The 21,518-nt window shown below is 36.6% G+C and overlaps 1 protein-coding gene across 9 annotated transcripts in view; it reads left to right on the top strand.

Annotated features, from left to right (window-relative positions):
- STXBP5L (syntaxin binding protein 5L) overlaps positions 1-21,518 on the top strand; it is a 419,013-nt gene that overhangs the window by 197,946 nt on the left and 199,549 nt on the right. For all 9 annotated transcript variants that reach the window (XM_072613876.1, XM_072613875.1, XM_072613874.1 and 6 more), the window contains one exon: positions 10,494-10,577. In XM_072613876.1, the coding sequence (XP_072469977.1) occupies positions 10,494-10,577 (84 nt within the window). The remainder of the gene's footprint in view (positions 1-10,493; positions 10,578-21,518) is intronic.

Here is a 21,518-nt window from a genome sequence, read left to right as displayed (position 1 = left end):
TTTCACTAGATGAATATTGAGAAAATTACCCTGGGATGATCTAAATATAACCAAAGAAATTGGCATTTCTTATGTATAGAGCAGGCAGTATATTATACTACTTTCAGTGTCAAAAAAAAAAATCCTCTGTTTGGCTTTTAAAGTCCTCCTCAGCCTGATCTTTTCCCATCTTTCCTATCATCCTACATTTTATTCTCCTCCATGTATATCCTAGGAACATTGGTCTTCTTGCTATTCCTTACACATGGTACTCAGTCTTCCAACTCTGCCTTTATGCTGACTATCTCTGGGCCTGGAATGTTCTCTTTTTACTTCCACTTCTTTGTTTTCCTGGCTTCCTTCAAGACTCAATTAAAATTCCACTTTTTACAAGAGTCCTTTCTTGGTTCTCCCTTTCTGACCCTTCTTACCTGCTAGTTCGGATCTTCCTTATACAATCACCTCACATTCACACTGCATGTATCTTCTACGTGTGCATAGTTTTTTGCATATTTTCTTCCTTGTTAGAATGTGAGCTCCTTGAGGATAGGAACTGTGTGTTTCCTTTTTTTGTATTGTCAAGACCTATTAGCACAGTGCCTGTCACGTAGTAACTGTTAAATCAGTGTTTGAGATAGCTAGGCGATGCAGCGGATAGAGTGCCAGGCCTGGAGTCAGGAAGATTCCTCTAATAGGAGGCAGAAACTGAGCCAAGCCTTGAAGGGAGCTAGGGATTGAACTGAGGTCAGGAAAGAGTGCATTCCACATATGAGAGAAGACAGAAAAGGAACAAAAATGAGAGACAAAATATACTGTGTCATGAGAACACCCAGTAGGCTAGTGTGGCTGGAAAATAGAGTATATAAAGAGGAAGATCATGAAATTCCTGGAAAGAAAAATTTGAATTCAGTATTGAAGTGTTTTAAATTTCAAACAGGAAACTTTATATTCTATATCAATACAATTTTATATAAATTCCAAACAGGGGGCTCCTGAAGCTTCTTGACCAGAGTAATGACATGATCAGACTTGTGCTTCTGGAACATTAACCTCACATCAGTCTAGAAAGGACTGAAGGGAGAGAAACTGAGACAGGAGAGACGTTTAGGAGAAGATTGCAATAGTCAGGGAAAAGGAGATGTGCCAGTGGAGAGAAATTATGGTGGAGTTACTACTGAGCAGAGTTGGCAGCTGACTAGATATATCAACTGTTATCATTTTCAGTGTCCAGGAAGTCACCTTGGAATGCGCAGTGTTCCAGTCATATGGTAGCACTTTTTCAATGGACTGATAACTTGGTTTTTGCCTAATTCAGTTCAGCCTAAAATAACCTCATCTCTCTGACTAACACATATGGTGATTTTGGGTTAAGGTAACCCTCAGACTTTAAGGTGCAGAGAGGATACTAGCCTGCATTGATAGAGGGAGTTTCCTTATTTGGCAGTTTCCTATATTAATGAATTCACAGCTCCAGTATCTGTCTGTATCATAATAATAAGTGCAAGAATATGATTATCTCATACTTGTGTCATATAAAAGATCTACTGAGTATTCATATGTAGAGATAAAATATTATTGGAAGTAGAAATACATATACTTTTAGTTTATAGTTATGCAGTTGATAAATTAAGCTAAATAAATACAATCTTTATTACTGCAATCAACTTAATATAGGCAACTTTAAAATAAATATTGTGGTAAAGTTTTAATTTTAGTTTTTTTATTTTATGAATTTAAAAAATTATTTAAAAAAAATTTTTATTTCTGAGTCTCTCCCTCCTGCTGACCTCTCCCACAGCCACTGAGAAGCCAAGAAATGTGATATTAGGTATACATGTGAAATCAAGCAAAACATATTTATATATCAGGCATGTTTCCAAAAAGAGAACAAGAAAAAGAAAGTGAAAAAATTGTGCTTTGATCTACATTCAGATACCATAAATTCCTTCTCTGGAGGTTGATAGCATTTTTCATCATAAGTCCTTTAGAATTGTCCTGGATCATTATCTTGCTCAGAAAAGCTAAGTCATTCACAGTCAATCATCATCACATATTGCTGTTACTGTCCACAATGTTCTTCTGGTCCTGCTTATTTTGCTTTGCTGCAGTTCATATAAGTCTTCCCAGGTTTTGCTGAAAGCATCCTGCTCATCATTTCTTGGAGCATAATAGTATTCCATCATAATCATATACTTGTTCAACCATTGCCCAGTTTCTAAGTCTTTGCCACCACAGAAAGAGCTACTATAAATATTTTTGTACAAAGAGGTACTTTTCCTTTTTCTTTTATTTCATGTAGTGGTATTGCTGGGTCAAAGGGTATGCACAGTTTTATAGCCCTTTGGGCATAGTTCCAAATTGTTCTCCAAAATTATTGGATCAGTTCGCAATTCCAGCAAAAGTGCTTGAGTGTCTAAATTTTTCCACAGCCCCTCCAGCAGTTGTCATTTTCCTTTTCTGTTATGTTAGCCAGTTGGAAAGGTATGAGGTACCTCAGTTGTTTTAATTTGCATTTCTCTAAGCAGTAGTGATTTAGAGCACTTTTTCATATGACTATAAATAGCTTTGATTTCTTCTTTTGAAAATTTCCTGTTCATATTCTTTGACCGTTTATCAATTGAAGAATGACTCATATTCTTACAAATTTGACTCAGTTCTTTATATATTTGAGAAATGGGGCCTTTATCAGACAAACTTGCTATAAAAATTTTTCTAATTTTCTGATTTCCTCCTAATCTTGGCTCCATTTGTTTTGTTTGTATAAACCTTTTTTGATTTAATATAATCAAAATTACTCATTTTAACTTCCTGTTTTCCTTGTTATTTGTTCCTTGTTCCTTATCTCTTGTTTGGTCATAAAAATCTTCCATTATCCATATATCTAACAAGTTAAAATTTCCATGATCTCCTAATTTGCTTAGGTTATCACACTTTATGTCTAAATCACATACCCATTTTGACCTTATCTTGGTATACAATATGAGATGTTAGTCTATACCTAGTTTCTGTTTGACTGCTTTCCAGGTTTCCCAGCAATTTTGGTCAAACAGTGAGTTTTTGTCCTAAAAGCTTGAATCCTTGGGTTTATACTTATTTGCTACTGTGCATTGTGTACCTACTCTATTCCACTGATCCATCACTATATTTCTTAGAAACAGATTGTTTTGATGCTTACCACTTTGTAATATTGTTTGAGGTCTGGTACTGCTAGGCCCTACCTTCTTTTACGTTTTTTTGCACTGATCTCCTTGATATTTTGACTTTTTCTTCTTCCAGATAAAATTTGTTATTATTTTTCTAGTTTTATAAAATAATTTTTGATAGCTTGATTGGTATGACACTGAGTAAATAAATTAATTTAGGTAGATTTGTCATTTTTATTATATTGGCTCAGCCTGCCACTGATCAGTGAATATTTCTCCAATTGTTTAGATCTGACTTTATGACTGTGGAAATTTTTATAATTGTATTCATATAGCTCCTGAGTTTGTCTTGGCAGCTAGACTCCCAAGTATTTTATATTGTCTGCAGTTATTTTCAACAGATTTTCTCTTTGTAGCTCTTCTTGCTGGACTTTGTTGGTAATATATGGAAATCCTGATGATTTATGTGGGTTTATTATATATCCTGCAACTTTGCTAAAATTGTTAATGGTTTCAACTAGTTTTTTAGTTGATTTCTGTAGGATTCTTTTAAGTATATCATCATATTATCTTACAAAGAGTGATAGTTTTGTTTTCTCATTGCCTAGTCTAAGTCCTTCAATTTGTTTTTTTTGATCTTATTCTATAACTAGCATTTCTAGAATAATATTGAATAATAGTGGAAATAATGGGCATCCTTGCATTACCCTGATCTCACTGGGAAGACTTCTAGCCTGTCTCCAATAGAGATAATGCTTGTTGATGGTCTTAGATAGATAGTATTTATCATTTTAAGGAAAGCTCATTTTATTAACATGTTTTCTCACGTTCTTAATGGGAATGAGTGTTGTATTTTCTTAAAAGCTTTTTCTGCATCTATTGAGATAATCATATGATTTTTGTTGTTTTTTTTTAAGTTGATATGGCAAATTATGCTGACAGTTTTCTTAATATTGAACCTGTCCTGAATTTCTGGTATAAATCTCCTGCAGTCCTTGTGTGTGGTCTTTGTAGTACATTGCTGCAATCTTGTTGCTCGAAGTTTGTTTAAAATTTTTACTTTAATATTCATTGGGGAAGTTAGTCTGTGGTTTCTTTCTCTACTTTTGCTCTTTGTGGTTTAGGAGTCGGCGCCCCATTTGTGTCATAAGAGGAATCTGGTAGGATTCCTGTAACTACTTTTCCAAATAGTTTATATAGTATTAGAATTAATTGTTCTATAAATATTTGGTAGAATTCACTTGGGAATTCATCTGATCCTGAGGATTTTTCTAAGGAGTTCTTTGATGATTCATTCATAGGATACAGTTGTTTAAGTTTTATATTTCTTCTTCTACAAATAGAAGCAATTTATATTTTCAAATTTTCAGGTCATTTGTTTTTCTGATATTTCACATTTCTTCTATTTTGTCATTTTGTCATTTGACTTTGTTTTATTGTTTCCTGATGTCTAATGTCTAGCTTCCATTTGCCCAATTCTACTTTTTAAATAATTTTTTTAGTGAGCTTTTGTACTTCTTTTTCTATTTCGCCAATTCTGCTTTTTAAGTTCTTTTCTTCAGTGAATTTTTGTGCCTCCTTTACCATTAGGCCAATATTATTGGCATCTTCTCTCCCCAAGGTGTCATAGACATCTTCTGCCAAGCTCCTAAGTTGTCTTGGGCTGGAAAAAAAGTCTTACCTTAACCTTTTGTGGACTCTGCCATTCAGAGGGAAGTGTTGGGAGATTTTAGATGAGTTGCTGCCTGTAGTCTGTCATCTTGGCTCCCCCTTAGGAGATTATCAATTTTATACATATATTAGACATCTTTGTCAAAAAACATTTGCTTTAAGGATTTTTCCCCTAGTTAGCTGATTCTCCTTTAGAATGTAAACTTCTTGAAGGAAAGGACACTTTCACATTTGTTTGTATCTCCTGCTGTTAGCATGATTTCTGGCACAGAGTGAGAACTTTATCAATCTTTATTGACTGACTAATTTTAGTTGCATTTAGTCTATTTAATTTTGTTTTATATGATACCTCTGTCCTTTTTTAGGTACAAATTCTTCCCCTAATCATTGTTTTAAAGATATATCCTACCATCTCTTCTATTTTTACAAAATGATAAGACATTGAACTAATAAGTAATTGATAGGAATATAAAATTAAACATTATACATATTCCTGGTCAAATATATAAATGGTGCTCAAGTGAAAAAAAGATGGCTTATCAACAACCATGTGAAAAAATGCTACAAATCACTTTAAAGTAAGAAAGATGAACATTGAAATAGCTTTGTTTTTCTACCTTATTCATCAATTTGGCTAACAATGGCAAAAAAAGAAAAATTGCTATTAGTCGTGGGGATATTGGAATACCGGTATACTAATGCTTTGTAGTTGTAGCTGTGTCTAACCATTCTGGAAAGCAATTTAGAACTCTACCTCAGACGAAATTAAACTATGGCATATGATCCAAAGAGAGTATATTTTATTTTTTCTGATATATACAACAATACTTAATAACACTTTTTGTTGTAGCAAAGAATTGAAAATAAAGTGGTTACACATCATTTGTGGAGTGGCTGAAAGAAGTTGGTAAATATTTTTAATTGAATTGCATATTATGAATTGAATTATTGTACTGTAAGAAATGATAGGCAAAATGAATTCAGAGAAATCTGGAAAGAATTGCGTGAACTGACAATGTGAATACGAACAGAAAAAATTAAACAGTAGATACAGTGATCACAATAACTAAGGAGAATCAGTTTGGAAGATTATATAACTGATAAATGCAGTGACCAGTCATGACCTCAGAGGACTGATGATAAAACATGCAGCTACAATTCTGTGGAAAGGTGATAAACTGGAACTACAGTGACAGATGCATTTTTAGACATAACCAGTATGTCGGCTTATGTTTCCTAACTGTGCAAAGGAGGCATTCCATGAGGATGGGATGGAAGAATTAGTGGGTAGTAGTGAAGATGAAAAAGATCAATAAAACATCAAAAGAGAATACATAAAAGAAAACAAATCATAACAAACGCTCCTGGTTTCACATCTTCCTTTTTTTGTTCTGAATTGTTCTTGATTGTTGATAATTCCTAACTTCATCATCGTCAACATGATAATAGTAATAATTTTAAGTAGCTGGAGTATCCCAGTAATAGGTAGAGTGTTATTAAGATAGTCTGGTGTCAGGCTTTTGGCCGAAGGCCAGATGGAACAGCAGCCAAGAGCAGAGCTGGTGAGTGGATCTGATTCTGGTAACACAGATAAGTCATCCACAGGTTTGGGGGAAATACTGCAATTCAGGCCAGTTCAGGAAGTACCTATTAAGTGTCTACTAGCATTATGCTAGGTATCTCCATTCTACTAGCACCATTCCCCAGTGCTGCTCACGTAGTAGTCACATAAAAAATAAATCCTTAATATTGTTGGGGATTCAAAGATTAAAAAACAACAACACGTTTGGGGCTCTTCATTTTAGAAGTAGGTTACAAGATAGAGTAAGAGACATGGAAACATTCAAACAAGTGTCCCCAGAGAATCTTAGGAGAGAGAAATCACCTTGACTTGAGTGTATCTGAGAACATTTAATGGAGTGATTGGCACCCCAGCTGGGGTGTGAGAAGGTTTTCAGGCTGAAGTAAGGAGGGCGAAGACCTTCTGCACATAAAGGTATGGTTTCTCATATAGATCTCCCTGCTTCTAGCCTCTTGTCTCTCACATCTCTCTTTCATGCAGCTTCCACAATAATGTTGCTAGAGTATGTGTCATTTTCCTTTTCTTAGCATCTTTGGTAGTTCCCTGATGCCTCTCAAATAAAATAACATCTGCTGACATTTACATAGGGATTTAAGTTTTGTAAAACACATTATGCATATAATTCCATCTGGACTTCACAGCGACCTGATAAAACAGGCATTTCTGTTATTCCTGCTTTTCAGTTGTGGAAACAGAGGTTGAAAACACGTACTTGACTTCCTCAGGGTCCCATAGCTGTTGGGTCTGAGACAAGATTTAAACTCAGATCCTCTTGAATCTAAATCTGGTGCTCTCTCACCTATACAACCCAGCCTCCCATTTGGGCATACAAACTCATATTTAAAGCACTGAGCAATCTTGGTTCAGTGTAATTTACACCATCTCGTTCATTTGCTCCATCACACACTCTGTGTTAGCTCAGATGATCTATTGCTACTCCTGGCATTCAGCATTCCGTCTTCCATGTCAAGGCTTTTGCATACACTCTTTGAAGACCCGCCTCATGCCTGGATTACATTATTTCTTCTGTTCCACCTCTTAGAAACCCCAGCTTCATGCAGAACTCAGCTCCTGTGCAAGGCCCTGTACGAAGCCTTTCCTGTTACCTCTAGTTGTTAGTGTGCTCTCTTTCCTAAAATCATCTCTTACTCACTTTTGTCTTCATTATAGTGGAAGACGTCAACTCTTTGAAGACAAAGATCAGGTGGAATGATTTGGTCTTTTTTATCTCCAGATTCTGGTACAGTGCCTTGAATGTAGCAGGCACGCAGTAAATATTTATTGAATTGCATTAAATTAAAGATGGCCTTCACATAATGGAGGCAGAAGAGTTTACAGTCAAGATTTGAGGAGAGCTGGTAGTCTAGTTTGCTTGTAACAGACAGTGTGCATGAAGAATAATCCAAGTGAAATAAGGCTTGAATAAATTTTCAAGAACCCTAGCTGCTAAATTAAAAGTTTATATTTGATTTTAAGGATAATGGAGAGCCTCTTATAGTTTTGGGACAGCACTTGCTTAAACACATGCCTTACAATAATTATTTTGGCAAGCATGAGAAGGAGGGAAAGGAGAGAATGAAAGCAGAGAGACTGGTAAGGTATAATTCAGGTGAGAAGGAATGTGATTTTGAACTAAGGCTGTGGCAGTGAGAATGGAAAGAAAGGGGATGGATTTAAGAGATGGATAAGTAAAATGAGCCAGTTCTTGACAACTGATTGAATAGAGAAAGAAAGGGACAGTGAAGAATCAAGGATGACTCCAAGGTTATGAACTTGGGTGACTGCAAAGACAGAAATGCTCCCACAGAAACAGGGAAAACTTAAAGAGGGACACTTTTAAGGGATAACAGTTTCAGACATGTTAACTGTCAATCAGTCAATATTTATTAAGCTCCTTCTATGTGCCAGACACTGTGTTAAACACTGGGGATACAAAAAGAGGCAAAAAATAGTCCTTGCCCTTAAGGTGCTTACAATCTAAAGGGGGAGACAACATGCAATAAATATTAACAAAGCAAGCTGTGTATACAATAATTAGGAAATAATTAAAAGAGGGAAAGCACCAGAATGAAGAGGGGTTAGGGAAGACTTCATGTAGAAGGTGGGATTTTATTGGAGACTCCAAGGAATGAATTTATTCCTTTCAGCTACCATCAAAATATGACAGTATCACTTGATCTTCCTAAATTGTACATTTTAGTTATCTAATTCATATCATTTATATAATTATTTTAAAATATTTCTAAATTGGTATATATCTGCATGTTCAGAATTAGTCAATTTCATGTTACATTCATTTGAATTACCTTTGTTACAGACTATATGCTTAGCCTAGAATTGATTTAATTCTCACTACTCACCTACTTCTTTAACTTGTCAGTTTTGGAGGATATGGAACGTTGCTAGGTGAAATATTCATAAGAAAGGCAGTAGGAAAAAAGATTAAAATCTTTGTCTCTAGAACTGTCACCTTTTCTTTCTTTTACATCCTAATTTAGTCATAACTTTAGGAAGGTTCTTTCTGTGAGTTCTCTGTTTTTCTCTCTTTCTATTCTTTCTCTCAAATGTCTCATCCCTTCACATGGCTTCAGCTGTCAGTTCAATGTAGATGACTCTCAAGTCCACAGTTCTTGATCTGTGTGTCTTTTTTATTAAACTCCCATTCCATCTGCCTATTGGACATTTCCATTTGACTGTCTCATACCACCTCAAACTATGTCTAAAACTGATTTCCCAATCCCCTATTCTTCCTCTACAAGTTCTTTCTGCTTCCTACCTTTTTGTTTTTGGCATTGGTATACTTATTATCCTAGTCACTTAAGGTCAAAACTTTGCAGTCATCTTTGACTTTCCCCCCTTCTGACTCCCATATTCACTATGTCTTATTGATTAATTTCTACCCAACTATTTCATGCCCAAATCAGGTTCCTATAGCTTCTTGCCTAGACTATTGTAATGATTCTCTAACTGGCCACTATACTAATGGTATCTTCTCACTCCAAGGCATTTTTCACATCTCTGTCAGATTAAGATTTCTAAATTATCATTTTGATCATGTCATATCTTTTATCAAAATCTTCAATAATAGTACTTCACTTTATATAGCACTTTAAGTTTTACAAAATAGAAGCAAGTAGAGAAGTATTATGATTCCAATATTCAGATCAGTAAGTGAAGGTATAAAGGTTAAATGACTTGCCCAGTGCCTCTCAATTAATAAGAGTTCTTCATCTGCTGGAATTTTGAACTCTTTTATCTGGTGTTTAAGGTCCATCCTACCCTTCTAAATTCTTCTCCTGGTTCTTGGCATGAAGTAGGGAAGTTCAACTCTAGGCGGACTGCTTTATATGTTATTTTTTCAACATGCCTTGCTTACCCTACCATCTTTGCATTTACTCACATCGTTCCCATCTCCTCCCTGACACTAGAATAATCCTTTCTTGTTCTAGATGGCTTTCTGAATGCTAGGTTCAAGATGCACCTGAAACCTTTGTGTTCCTGAGAAATTCTTCAATTCTCCCATAATAAATTTATTGAACTCTTTTACTGAACATATTTTCTTGCAGAACATGCCAATTTATTTGATATTGGTCATATGCCACTAAATTGTATCGTTGCTTAGCTTTTTATATATCGATTTTTTTTTTGTTTTTTAAGTTTCTTTAGAGGAGGTAGTGCGTACATATTCTGCTTTATCACTTCCTTAGCAATTAATACAATCTCCTGTACATGATAGATACTCAATAAGTATTAGTTGATTACTCTACAAAATAGATAATCATCTCTAAAATAAGTGATTTGACACATTTTATCCAGTATATTAGCATGAGGTAAAGATTTTATAACATGTGGCCACAAAATGAAGGTTGAAATCTTGTTACATGAGTTTCAACTTCCATTGAAAACCATTTTAATCAAAATTTTATTTTATCAAATACTAATTGAATATTAGAAATTTTAATAAGGTTTTTATTTGAATAGTATATGTATTCTGATTGTTTAGAAGATTCTAACCCAAAGATAACCTAATTTCTAGTGTGTTTTTAATATTTTAAAATCTTTAATAGACTTCAAAATAAACTGAGTTCAAAAAATAAGTTTCTCTTGATATTTTCCAGCTGTTAATAGGCTACGAAAATGGAACCGTGGTACTCTGGGACTTGAAATCAAAAAGAGCAGAACTGAGAGTTTATTATGATGAGGTAAGCAATTTCCTATTATTGAGAAAAATGACTGTTGACCAGTTTGAAGAAATGTGTGTTACGCTGAAAAACCAACACTTGTTATTGTAAGATATGACTGTTTGGAGAGTATTACATATAGCAGTACTGAAATTTAGGAATATTTCTTCACACAATCAACAATAATTATTAGTAGTTATTGTTTATATTTGAAACTTTAATCGTGTATACCTAATACTGTAGTATGGGCGAGGGGTACAAAACATAGAGATAATGGGTCTGGAGTACTCAAAGAGTTGGCATTCTAGTTCAAATGAAACTCATGAATGGATGCCTCTGTAATACATTATAGTCCTCTGATTATCCACAGTAATTGAAAGGCATATTACTTATCCCTAATTGGTAGCTAATCCCCAAATCATAGTATTAACGGTTAGATAGTTTCTTTGTATTTTAATTTGAGTACAGTGATAACTGATGTAGAAATTCACAAGACAAGAAGTTCTCCATTCATACGCAAAAAGTTATTTGTAAATTGGTCATTTGGAACTCAAATTGTATTTTCTCATTGACCCAATATTTTAAATAGTTTTTAGGAGAATCAAGAAAAAATTGTTTAGCCCATAATTCACCTGAAATATAGTAATAGGATCATAGATTTAGAGCTAGATGGAACCTTAGAGACCTTTGGGTGCAGTCCTCCCCCTTCTAGAGATGAGGAAACTGAGGCATGGGAGAGAGTAGGTTATTTGCCCAGGGTCACACCGTTAGTAAATATTTGAGATGGGGTTTGAATCCAGATCTTCTTGACTCTGAGTCCGATGCTTTATCCATTATTTCAGGCTTAGTACAATAGAACTTAACCACTTTATATAATAATAATTCTTTGATTCCCCTAATTTTGTGTTTAGAGTTATAATTTGTTATTTAAGTAATACATTTATTCCCACCGCACCAAACTGAATACTCTTCCCCTTCCTTCCCCACCCCATGCATAGCAGTTAGAGCTGAACTCCCTTAGTTCCAAACCAATCATGGTTGCTACTAGGCCTAAGTCCCAAAGACTAGCCCACTCATTTCCATTCCATTATTACCACCTCTTTTCTCTGACAAGGATTTCTTTCTCTCTTTCCTGACTCACTGAACAACAGAATGTAGTCCCATAAGGAGCATTTAAAAAGTATTTTAATATGTTTAAACTATTGGCAATTAAGATGTTTTGATGGATCTGTATAGTTCCAAACTCCTCTGTCTCTTGTATGTAACTCTGGTCTAGGTATTCCCATAAATCTTCCACAGGGATTCTGTGTAGAAGACCTTTTTCCATTTGCCTTGAAGTTAGATGGATACCAATGGAATACACGGGATGTCCATCACTTATCCCTAGCTCTCACTGCATAACCACCTCAGTCCTTTTTTAGACACATGTCCTGCTAATGATGTCCTTTATACCAATCCTTCTGTGCATCTCTTTGTTAGTAATATATTGCAGCTTACTCATGCCCACCATATCTTGCTTCATTGCCATTTGTGATACAAGTCTAGTTCTTCAGACTATGGTATTCCATGACTTGCAACGTTAATGGAAGAATATTGGTACTAAAAAGATGGTCCTTTCCTTCACAGTGCAGTTGAAGGGTAAAATGAAATGCTCAATTTCCCAAAAGCAATCTGATCAGATCTTCCACTGCTGATTAGTTCTTCACTCAGTTCATCATCTCTGTACAGTATATGTCCAAGATGACCTGGAAGAATGGGTTGTCTATCCAACTGCATATCATAGTTTGGATAATAGAGATTTTTCATGTGATGTGTGGATAGTTAGGAAAAAACCCACTTTTGGGTACTCTGGAGTTCATCTGGGACAAGCTAGCATTTCAGGATTTGATGTAATCAGCATGATCTCATCCCCAAACAGCAGCAATCGGAGGACCTCACAATCCAAGTAGAATTCTTCCATTTGAGCTGTTCTCTATATCTTCTGTTCCCACAGCAAACACATTTACTGCCCACGCATGCCCCTCTTTTGTGCCTCCCTTGCTGTCAATAATCAGAGGATCCTCTAACAAAATTATCATTGCTGTTACATCTTTCAAAGGAATCTTACTTGATATGCACAGCCGAATCAAATATTTTGGGTTTTGTTTTGTCTTGTGCAGTGGTTTTTTGTTTGGGGTTTTGCTATGTGTAGTGACATTTTGTATTCTCCCAAACTTTGAACAAATTTTGTGACTGTAAAAATATGCTTAGTCATAAAACATCATTTGCTGAAGCCTCTCTGCTCATTCTTCATATATTTTGCAGGGATACCATTCATGCATGTATATATAGATTGTTCTCATAAAAATTTTGTGTAGAGGGGAAAGTAGGAAAAAATGTATAGGTAGCCTACGACTAGGCTGGTCCTTGGAAAACATAAAGAGTCAGTTACTAGGACAGTGATCAAGGTGTTACCATAATAGTAGAATCTGCCAAAGTCTGTGTTCTTTTTATCATAACCTTTAAGAAACTTGGGTTCCATCTATGCCGTGATGAAAGGTTATAGTAGTGACTGGAAGAGCAAGTTCCCTTTTCTGTCCAGCTAATGGTATATAAAATTTTTGTACAAAGAGGTCTGGAGTAAAATTCACACATATTTCAGAGGAAAATCAGATTTTGTTATTCTGGATCACAGTAATAATTCAGAGCTGAAGAAAAAGACAAGGTATCTGAGTACAGAGGGAATATTGTGGGATAGAAGCTAGGGACACTGCTGCTGATACTTTCATTGAATTTGGAGAGCCTGTTGATGTCAGAGATTAGTAGCCGTGGGGTTCACCATCACAATTTTACTCCTTTTTACTCCTTATGAGTACTAGTCCTCATGACAGAACCTACCTGAACCTGCCCTGAGACAAAGTGAGAAGTAAATAACGATTCTGTAAAATTAACCACAGAATTAATTAAGCAGAGAAGGTTATGGTTTCAGTAGGACTCCAGAGAAGACTGTTGTGGATAAAAAAGCACAGATTTCTTGTTAGTGCACTAAGCAGATCTCTGAGATGGCATTTCATTGATTCTGACCTAATTTCCAGGTTATTGTCTCCTTTAGATGTTACCAAAGAGAAATCTCCATAGTTGGGGAAAAAGAAATAACCTATTATAGGTAGAGAAATAAAAGGAGAAAAAGGCATTGCTACCAAAGCAAAAAACATGGGAACAGTATGCTTGTATACTGAAAGCTAGTTTATTTAATGGAGAGACTACTGGAGATGACTTTAAGTTCCCATTTCGCCGTTTATCAGCCATGTCAGCTTGGGTAAGCCACTTGAACTCTTTGAAGTTCGGAGGTGGTTTTTTTTTTTTTTATTAAAAATACTATTGATACCATTTAAAAAATATCATTTTTGATATATTTTTTATATATGATATAAAAATATCATCCTTTCCAGATGTATCTCTACTCCTCGGAGAGCCATCCCTTTTATGTGTGTAGAGGATGGGTAGGTGCTGTTACCCTGGGGCTACGTAGTAAAAAAGCAGAGTCGGCCCAAATACAGAGACATCACCTGAGGTTCAGTGTATGCTGACCCATTCTCAAGGCTGCCCTCTCAGCAGAGAGAAGAGGGAGGCATGTTTTCTCATCTCTTTTACTGGGGGGGGGGGGGAGTAAGTTTGCCTTTATCGTTGAAGTGTTCAGTTTCTTTTTGTGGTGCCTAATATTGTTGTTCCTTCCATTTACATTGCTGTAGTCATGTTTATATTACATCGGTTTATTGAAGTCTTCTTATATTTCTTTGTATTTTTCATATTCATCATTTCTTATGGGACGGGCATATCCCCTTATATTCACATAGCACCGCTTATTTAGCCATTCCGCAGCTGATGAGGGATTGCTGTCAGTTCTTTGCTACCAGGGGGAAAATGCTGTTACAGATATTTTGGGCATATAGAATCTTTGTATATTTGTCTTCTTTGGGGAATATACCTAGCAGTAGGAACCCTCAGATCCAGTTTTATCATTTATAAGATGGGAATAATAGCTGCACTCTACAGTTTGTAAGATTGCTGTAATGAAATCCCTTTATGAACTGTAAAATGCTATGTAAATGTGAATTGCTATTATTACCTAGAAATGACTACTCTTTAAGGAAATATTGCCAGGAAAAGTATTTATGGGATGGAGGGAAGAAAGCTGTTTTAGCAGTTGCTCTCCATTTCAACTCAAGATGGAAAGAATCTCAAAATAGCTTCCATCTCAAAATAGCCTAGCTGGCTTTCTAGAACGTCTTCCTAATCCTAAATCCCTTTTTTGTAGACATTTAACAGGGAAGGGAATATACTGAAACTATTCAAAATGACGTAAATGATTTTGAGCTGAAAACTTGAGAAAGTATGAGTTTGAAAATATCTATATTTTTAATTGCTCATAAATTCTAAGGACTCTTTCAAAACTTCACATAAGACTATTTCAAGGGTAGGTGTAAGCACTATAAGAATCTTCTTCATTGTTTCCTAGCTGCCTGTGTCTTTATTCTAGGATTTCTTCTATGCATTCTAATGAGGAAACCCTAATATCAAACTGTAATATATGTGGATAAATTATTTTCAGATATGTTTTAGAAGATTGATGGTGGGGGGAGGGAGGAAACAAAGCACTTTTTTAAGAATGGCTTGGCAGGGCTAAAAGTTGGTAGTCTACTTAATGAATGACTTTAAGCAAATATATGTAAATTAATTTTACTATAATAGATTAAAAAATTATGAGATATGGCTGCTGGCATCAGTTGTTATGATAATGAAGGTAATTATATCCTAATTGGTGAAAAAGTGTCTGGTCACTGACACTGACTGGATGTCATGTTCATTCTGTTAGGATTCATAGTGCAGTTTTAGCCAAAAAGAATAAAAGTGACCTGAAGCTGGTCTGGTCTGTCTGCCACAAAGAGAGTGTTGGGGCCTCATGAGGTTGATACTTTGATGAGACAAGTGGCTAGATAAAAATCCCATGTATGGGAACCTTTTAGCCAAGAAAGAGCTCTAGCAGCTGGAGAAGAGAGCTGGAGGAGGAAACTAAAGCAGGATATTGTCACGATGCTCCTATCTCATCTCCCTGAAGAGCACAGCCTGGGAAGACCTCTGATCCTAGGAAATAAGAAAAAGTAAGTTAATACTCAAGGTTTAATTAAGGATTAATGACAGTTCATATTAGTCAGCAAGCTACTCTGTGGTTATTATGTGTTTTCAGTTCCTTTAAATCTTGCTCATATGGCATCTCTATACATACGTATATATTTTTTTTCTTTGGAGAGGAATGGAATAAGTCATATTGTTATAATAATATACATGTGTTTTTATTTTTAAATGAATATTCACCTGTGAAGTGTTTTCTCTCTTAAATATCAGTTATTTGTGCTTGGCATGAGAAAAAGAACACCTGATTTAGGGGCATGCCTTACATATGCAGCCAATTTTTTAATATCCCAGATCACATCCTTAAATTTTTATATAAATTAGGAACTATCATAGAGACTGATACTAGCAGCTAGAATTATTCATCTTAATTCTGAGGATTTCATGGGCCAAAGCAGGGGAGTTTCTTTAGCTGATCTTACCTATGCTTTGACCAAAGTATAGTTATTAACAGTTGAACATTTCTAATTGATTATCAATTTAAAAAGTTGAATTTGTAAGCCTACTCCCTAGACCTTCCAGTAGGGATTATTAACTTTTTGTGTGTCATAGGCCCCTTTGGCAGTCTGATGAAGCCTATGGATCATTTCTCAGAATATTTTTAAATGCATAAAATAAAATACATAGGATTACAAAGGAAACCAATTCTATCAAAGCACAGTTGTCAACATGTGTTTGAAAATGTTAATGGACCCCAAGTGAAGAATTCCTGTTCTAGAGTTGTTAGTTTATCCTAGTATGATGTTTACAATATGGATGCCTGCTTCCAGGTTAGTAGGATAACAAAGGCACAATGACTAGAGAAGAGTTTTGTCATCTAGAGCCCCATTTGCATCTAGAGCCGTTAGACAAAAGAATCACACCGATGTGTGCCCACTAAATGTCACACCTACTCTCCCATACATAAAATAATGTGACTGACAAAGACCAAATAGGAAACTTAAAATAAATGTGAATACCGCCAAAATAAAATGTAAGTGACCCTGCATTAATAAATTATTATGCTATTTGATATATAGTGTTCCCTTTGAAACATAAGTTTGGTGAAAACAAGGCTTGTGGTGCAAAGCTGAGGAAGGGAGCAGCAGGAGAGTAGAACAGGTGGAGATCAGAGCTATTCTCTCAACTCTTCACTACCGTCACTGAAGAAGTTTCTTCCGGAGCACTGTGCTATCTTAGGCTGAGTTAAGAAGGAGTAGATAGGCAACCCAGGTCCCTGGGACTGCTGTGGATCATGACACAGAGCAGTGGAGGAATAAAAGGAGGGAAGGGTAAGAAAGAGTGGTGCCTTTACTGTGGGTATTCCGCAAGAGCCTTGCAGTGGAAGAGGGGATGGTGGTGGCAGCAGGGTCAATGACCATGCATCCCTACCTTTCACCCTGAGGGAACTGGGAAAAGATGAAGAATCACTTCTCTCCTCCCAGCCCTGCTTGGGCCCCTGCAGCTTAGAAGAGAGGTTTGGGGGTTGAGAGGGGTTGATAAGTGCAGCTTCTGAAGAGCTGCAAAGCCAATCAGCACACAGATTGTCCAGCTTCTCATGCAAGACGTGGTTTTTTTCAGTCTTTGTTGGGACTTAGCAGTGTAATTTAATTTTTGTAACAGATAAATCAGAGGTCTTAAAAAACCAGTGATTATATATGAACGAGCCACATTTGGTTTGAATGCCGTAATCACTGGATTAGATTCTCTCTAATGGATAAGTAAAAGAGGTAGAAATTTAACGTGAATGATCCGAACATTTATGCTTTATCTTTTTAAAAATGTAAATGTTAAAATGTCATTCATTTAGCAAACATTAAGTGTCTATCATATAGAATGAATTCTGTTAAGAGGATGGGTATTATTCCAAGTAATGTTAACCACTCTTTATTAGCCATAGATCACAGAAGTATAGACTTAGGATCAGAAGATATCTTCAATGTCTACTCGAACACCCTTATTTTACATGTGAGGAACTGAGACCTAGAGAAATTGAATGACTTGACAGAGGTCACACAAACAATAAGGAGAAGACACGCAATTGAATCTAGAAACTGACTCAAAATTCACTGGGGGGTGGGGAGTTGTTTCACTACATACAATAACTTACTTGTATATAATGGTCTACAGTTTAGAAAGCATTTTGACACACATCACCTCATTTTTTACTCATTAGTCTTATGGAGTTATTAGAGGTTAAAGGCCAGCCTATCCAGCTTAAGCCAGTCATCACTCCAAGTTACTCTGCTCCTGTGGATTTAATAATTCCCAGATTCTGGGTCCCAAGTTTGTTGATGAGGAGCCCAGAGCCCCAACTGACAGACATGAATCTTGCCTTTGTTTTTTAAAATTTATTTATTTTTCAGTTCTCAATATTTCACTTCCACAAGAACTTTTCCCCTGTCTCTCTTCACCCCCCACTCCAGAACAACACATACCCCATCCACTCCTTCTAGTCTGTCCTCCGTTTTATCACCCCCCCCTTTCAATTCCCCTCCCCTCTATTTTCTTGTAGGGCAAAATAGATTTCTGTACCCCATTGCTTGTACATCTTGTTTTCCAGTTGCAAACTAAAATAATTTTTAACATTCATTATTAAAGCTTTGATTTCTTTATTTTCTCCCTTCCTCTCTCTCCACATACCCTCATTGAGAAAGCAAGCAATTAAATATAGGTTTGCATGTGTAGCCATGCAAAACACTTCCATAATAGTTATGTTGTGAAAGACTAACCCCATTTCCCTCTGTCCTGTCCTGGCCTCCATTTATTCAATTCTCTTCCTGTATCTGTCCTCCTACAATAGTGTTTGTTTCTGATTTTATCCCTTTCCCCTTAGGGCAGCTAGGTGGTGCAGTGGATAGAGCACCAGTGCAGGAGTCAGGAGGACCTGAGTTCAAATTGACCTTAGGCAAGTCACTTAATCCCAATTGCCTCATCCTGGGTCATCTCCAGTCATCCTGAGGAATATCTGGTCACTGGATTCAAATGGCTCTGGAGGAGAAATGAGGCTGGTGACCTGCACAGCCCTCCCTCACTCAAATCAAAGTCATGTGCAAGTCATCATTCTTTCTCTGATGGCATGGTCTTCTTCAGCAATGAAGGACAAACACACACACATAATCTATTTGTAAGGGTGTTAACTTCGTCAGCATTTTTGGGGTCTCCTTTAGCAAGTTGTTGACTCACTTTTCATGATTTTCTTGCCTCACCTCATTTCTTTTTTCCAGTTTTTCCACCTCTGTTACTTGCTTTTCAGAATCTTTTTTGAGCTCTTCCATGGCCTGAGACCATTACATATTTTTTGGAGACTTTGGTTGTAGGAACCTTGATCTTGCTCTCTTCCTCTGATTGTATGGTTTGTGCTTCCTCATCTGAAAGGATGGAAGAAAATACCTTTTCACCAAGAAAATAACCTTCTATAATCTTATTTTTTCCCCCTTTTTGGCATTTTCCCAGCCAATTACTTGACTTTTGAGTCCTTTGCCAAGTGGAGGGTATACTACCCTAGGCTTCAGAGGTTTTGTGCAGCTGTTCTCCAAGATATCTCTAAGGACCTACAAGTTCTCAATTCCTCCAAAGTGGCATAGTCAGGGGAGAGGTATTTACTCCTCTCCTGGCTTATACTCTGATTTGTGAAGCAACCAACCACAAGCACTCTTTTCTGCCCTGGAACACGAGTAAGAATCCCTCTCCACAGCTGCCACCAGTTCTGCCACACCAGCACTCCTCCTCACCTCAGGACTGCCATTCAGGATTGAGACCCAGATCAGCTGCTCAAATCCCCCAGGGTCTGTAGGCTGAGAGCTCCAGAAGTGGATGCTGTTTTCATAGTTGCTGCAGCTGCCCTGGGCCGGGGCTCCCTCTTACCCAGGTGAAAGAGCTTTCTCACTGACCTTTGAAGCTGTCTTTGGCATTTGTGGGTTGAGAAATCTGGAAACCACAGCAGCTGTCTGTGATATAGCCCTGAAGACTGTCTGTGCCACACAGCCCACATTGGGCTGCGCTCTGCTCCAAGCCCAGTGTGATAGACCCTTCCTGTCAGCCTCCCCGGCTTTCTTGGCCTGAAAATCTGTTTCATTCTGTCATTTTTGTGGCTTCTTCTGCTCTAGAATTTGTTTAGAGTCATTTTAATGGCTTTTGGGGGAGAGCTCGAGCAGGTTGTGCTTCTACTCCACCGTCTTGGCTTCACCCTGAATCTTGCCTTCTAAAAAGGCCTGCTATGAAGTGAAGTTATTGGTTAGTCTCCTCTTTGGACCACCAAAGAGGAAGCTTCTATATGAATTTAAAAGGAAGTAAATCTTGTGTCATGTGACAAACATCAGTTGCCCAGATCTCAGTGACTGAACTCTAACTGAATACTTCTACTGATAGGAAGCTCACTGTTTTAAAAAAGGCACGTTCCTTTCTTGCATAGCTCTCAGTATTAGAAAGTTCTTTCTTCTGTGAAGCTCAGATCTGCTGCCTTGTAATTTCTACTTACTGATCTTCGTTTGTTTCTCTGAAGCTACATGAACGAAGGCTAATTCCTCTTTCACAAGACAGCCTTTCAGATAGTTGAAAAAAATGATCATGACTCCACTGTGCCTTTTCTTTTCTAGGATAAAAACAGAAATAAAAACTGTAGCAAGATTTAGAAAGAAATAAAACCTAAATAAAAACAGTAATTCTTTTCACTAACCTTTGCTTATAATCATTGACTATTTAATTTTCTCCCTTCCTGGGCTGTGCCTGTTGGGGATGATACTTCTTTTAGGCTTATTTTAGCTAATCTTTACATTGAGAGTCTCCTTTTAGATGAATTTCTATCATGCAAAGCATGTGCCCCTTGTTAGAGCAAAATTTTAGCTCTTCAGCTCTTTTCATGAGAGTATATAAATTCAGGCACGGTTCCCTGTTTTCAACCTTTATTATCAGAACAGAAAAAACTTCAGCCTCCAATCAGTAAATACGTATTAAGCATCTACTATGTACCAGATATTATGCTAGACACTAAAAATAAAAATACAAAGAACAAACCCTGTGCTCAAGGAACTTGTCTTCTGAAGGAAAAGAAATACTTGTCAGTATGTGTAGAATACATCCAAAGAGAATAACTACAAGGTAGTTAGGAGGGGCAGTAGCAGTTGTGGGGCATCAAGTAGGTCTTCATGTAGAAAGTGGTGCTTGTAAGTAGTTTATACATATTTTTCCCTTGTTCAAACAGAAAGAAAAAAAACAAAATGGGAGGGGGGAGGATTCCAAGCACCTACTTTATGCCAGGCAAATATCATCTCATTTGATCCTCACAACAACCCTGAGAGGTGGGTGTTATTATGATTCCCATTTTACAGTTAAGGAAACTGAGACAGATAGTGGTTAATTGATTTAGTTGCCCAGGGTCTTACAACTAATAGGTGGCTGAGGCTGGATTAGAACTAAGGTCTCCTAGAGCCCAGGCCCAACATTCTATCTTCTTTGCCACCTGAATGCCTCAAAACAAGGCCAAAAAAAAAAATTAAAAAAGAGTCATGGAGTTCATGCAGGCCTTTTGTTTTTGCACATTGAAACTTCTCTCGATTGGGTTTACATGATTCACTAAGTTACTGATGAAGTATAGCTCCCACTTCATTCTCTGAATTAGAAGTTTTATGGAACATTTCAGTTAGCTGCTGCCATCTTCCTCTTGCGTGAATCAGGTTCTTGAGCTCTGCCAGAGAAGAAAGCAGTATAGTAATTCTAATTTGACCTCTGTAACAGAATTTTGAGACAGGAGTCATTTGGTATTAGAATGTGATTCCCAATTATGTTGCTGAATATGGGCATCAACAAGAC

Source organism: Notamacropus eugenii, chromosome 5 (assembly GCF_028372415.1).
Source record: "Notamacropus eugenii isolate mMacEug1 chromosome 5, mMacEug1.pri_v2, whole genome shotgun sequence".
NCBI classification, from domain to species: domain Eukaryota; kingdom Metazoa; phylum Chordata; class Mammalia; order Diprotodontia; family Macropodidae; genus Notamacropus; species Notamacropus eugenii.
This window is presented reverse-complemented; position numbering and strand designations above follow the sequence as displayed.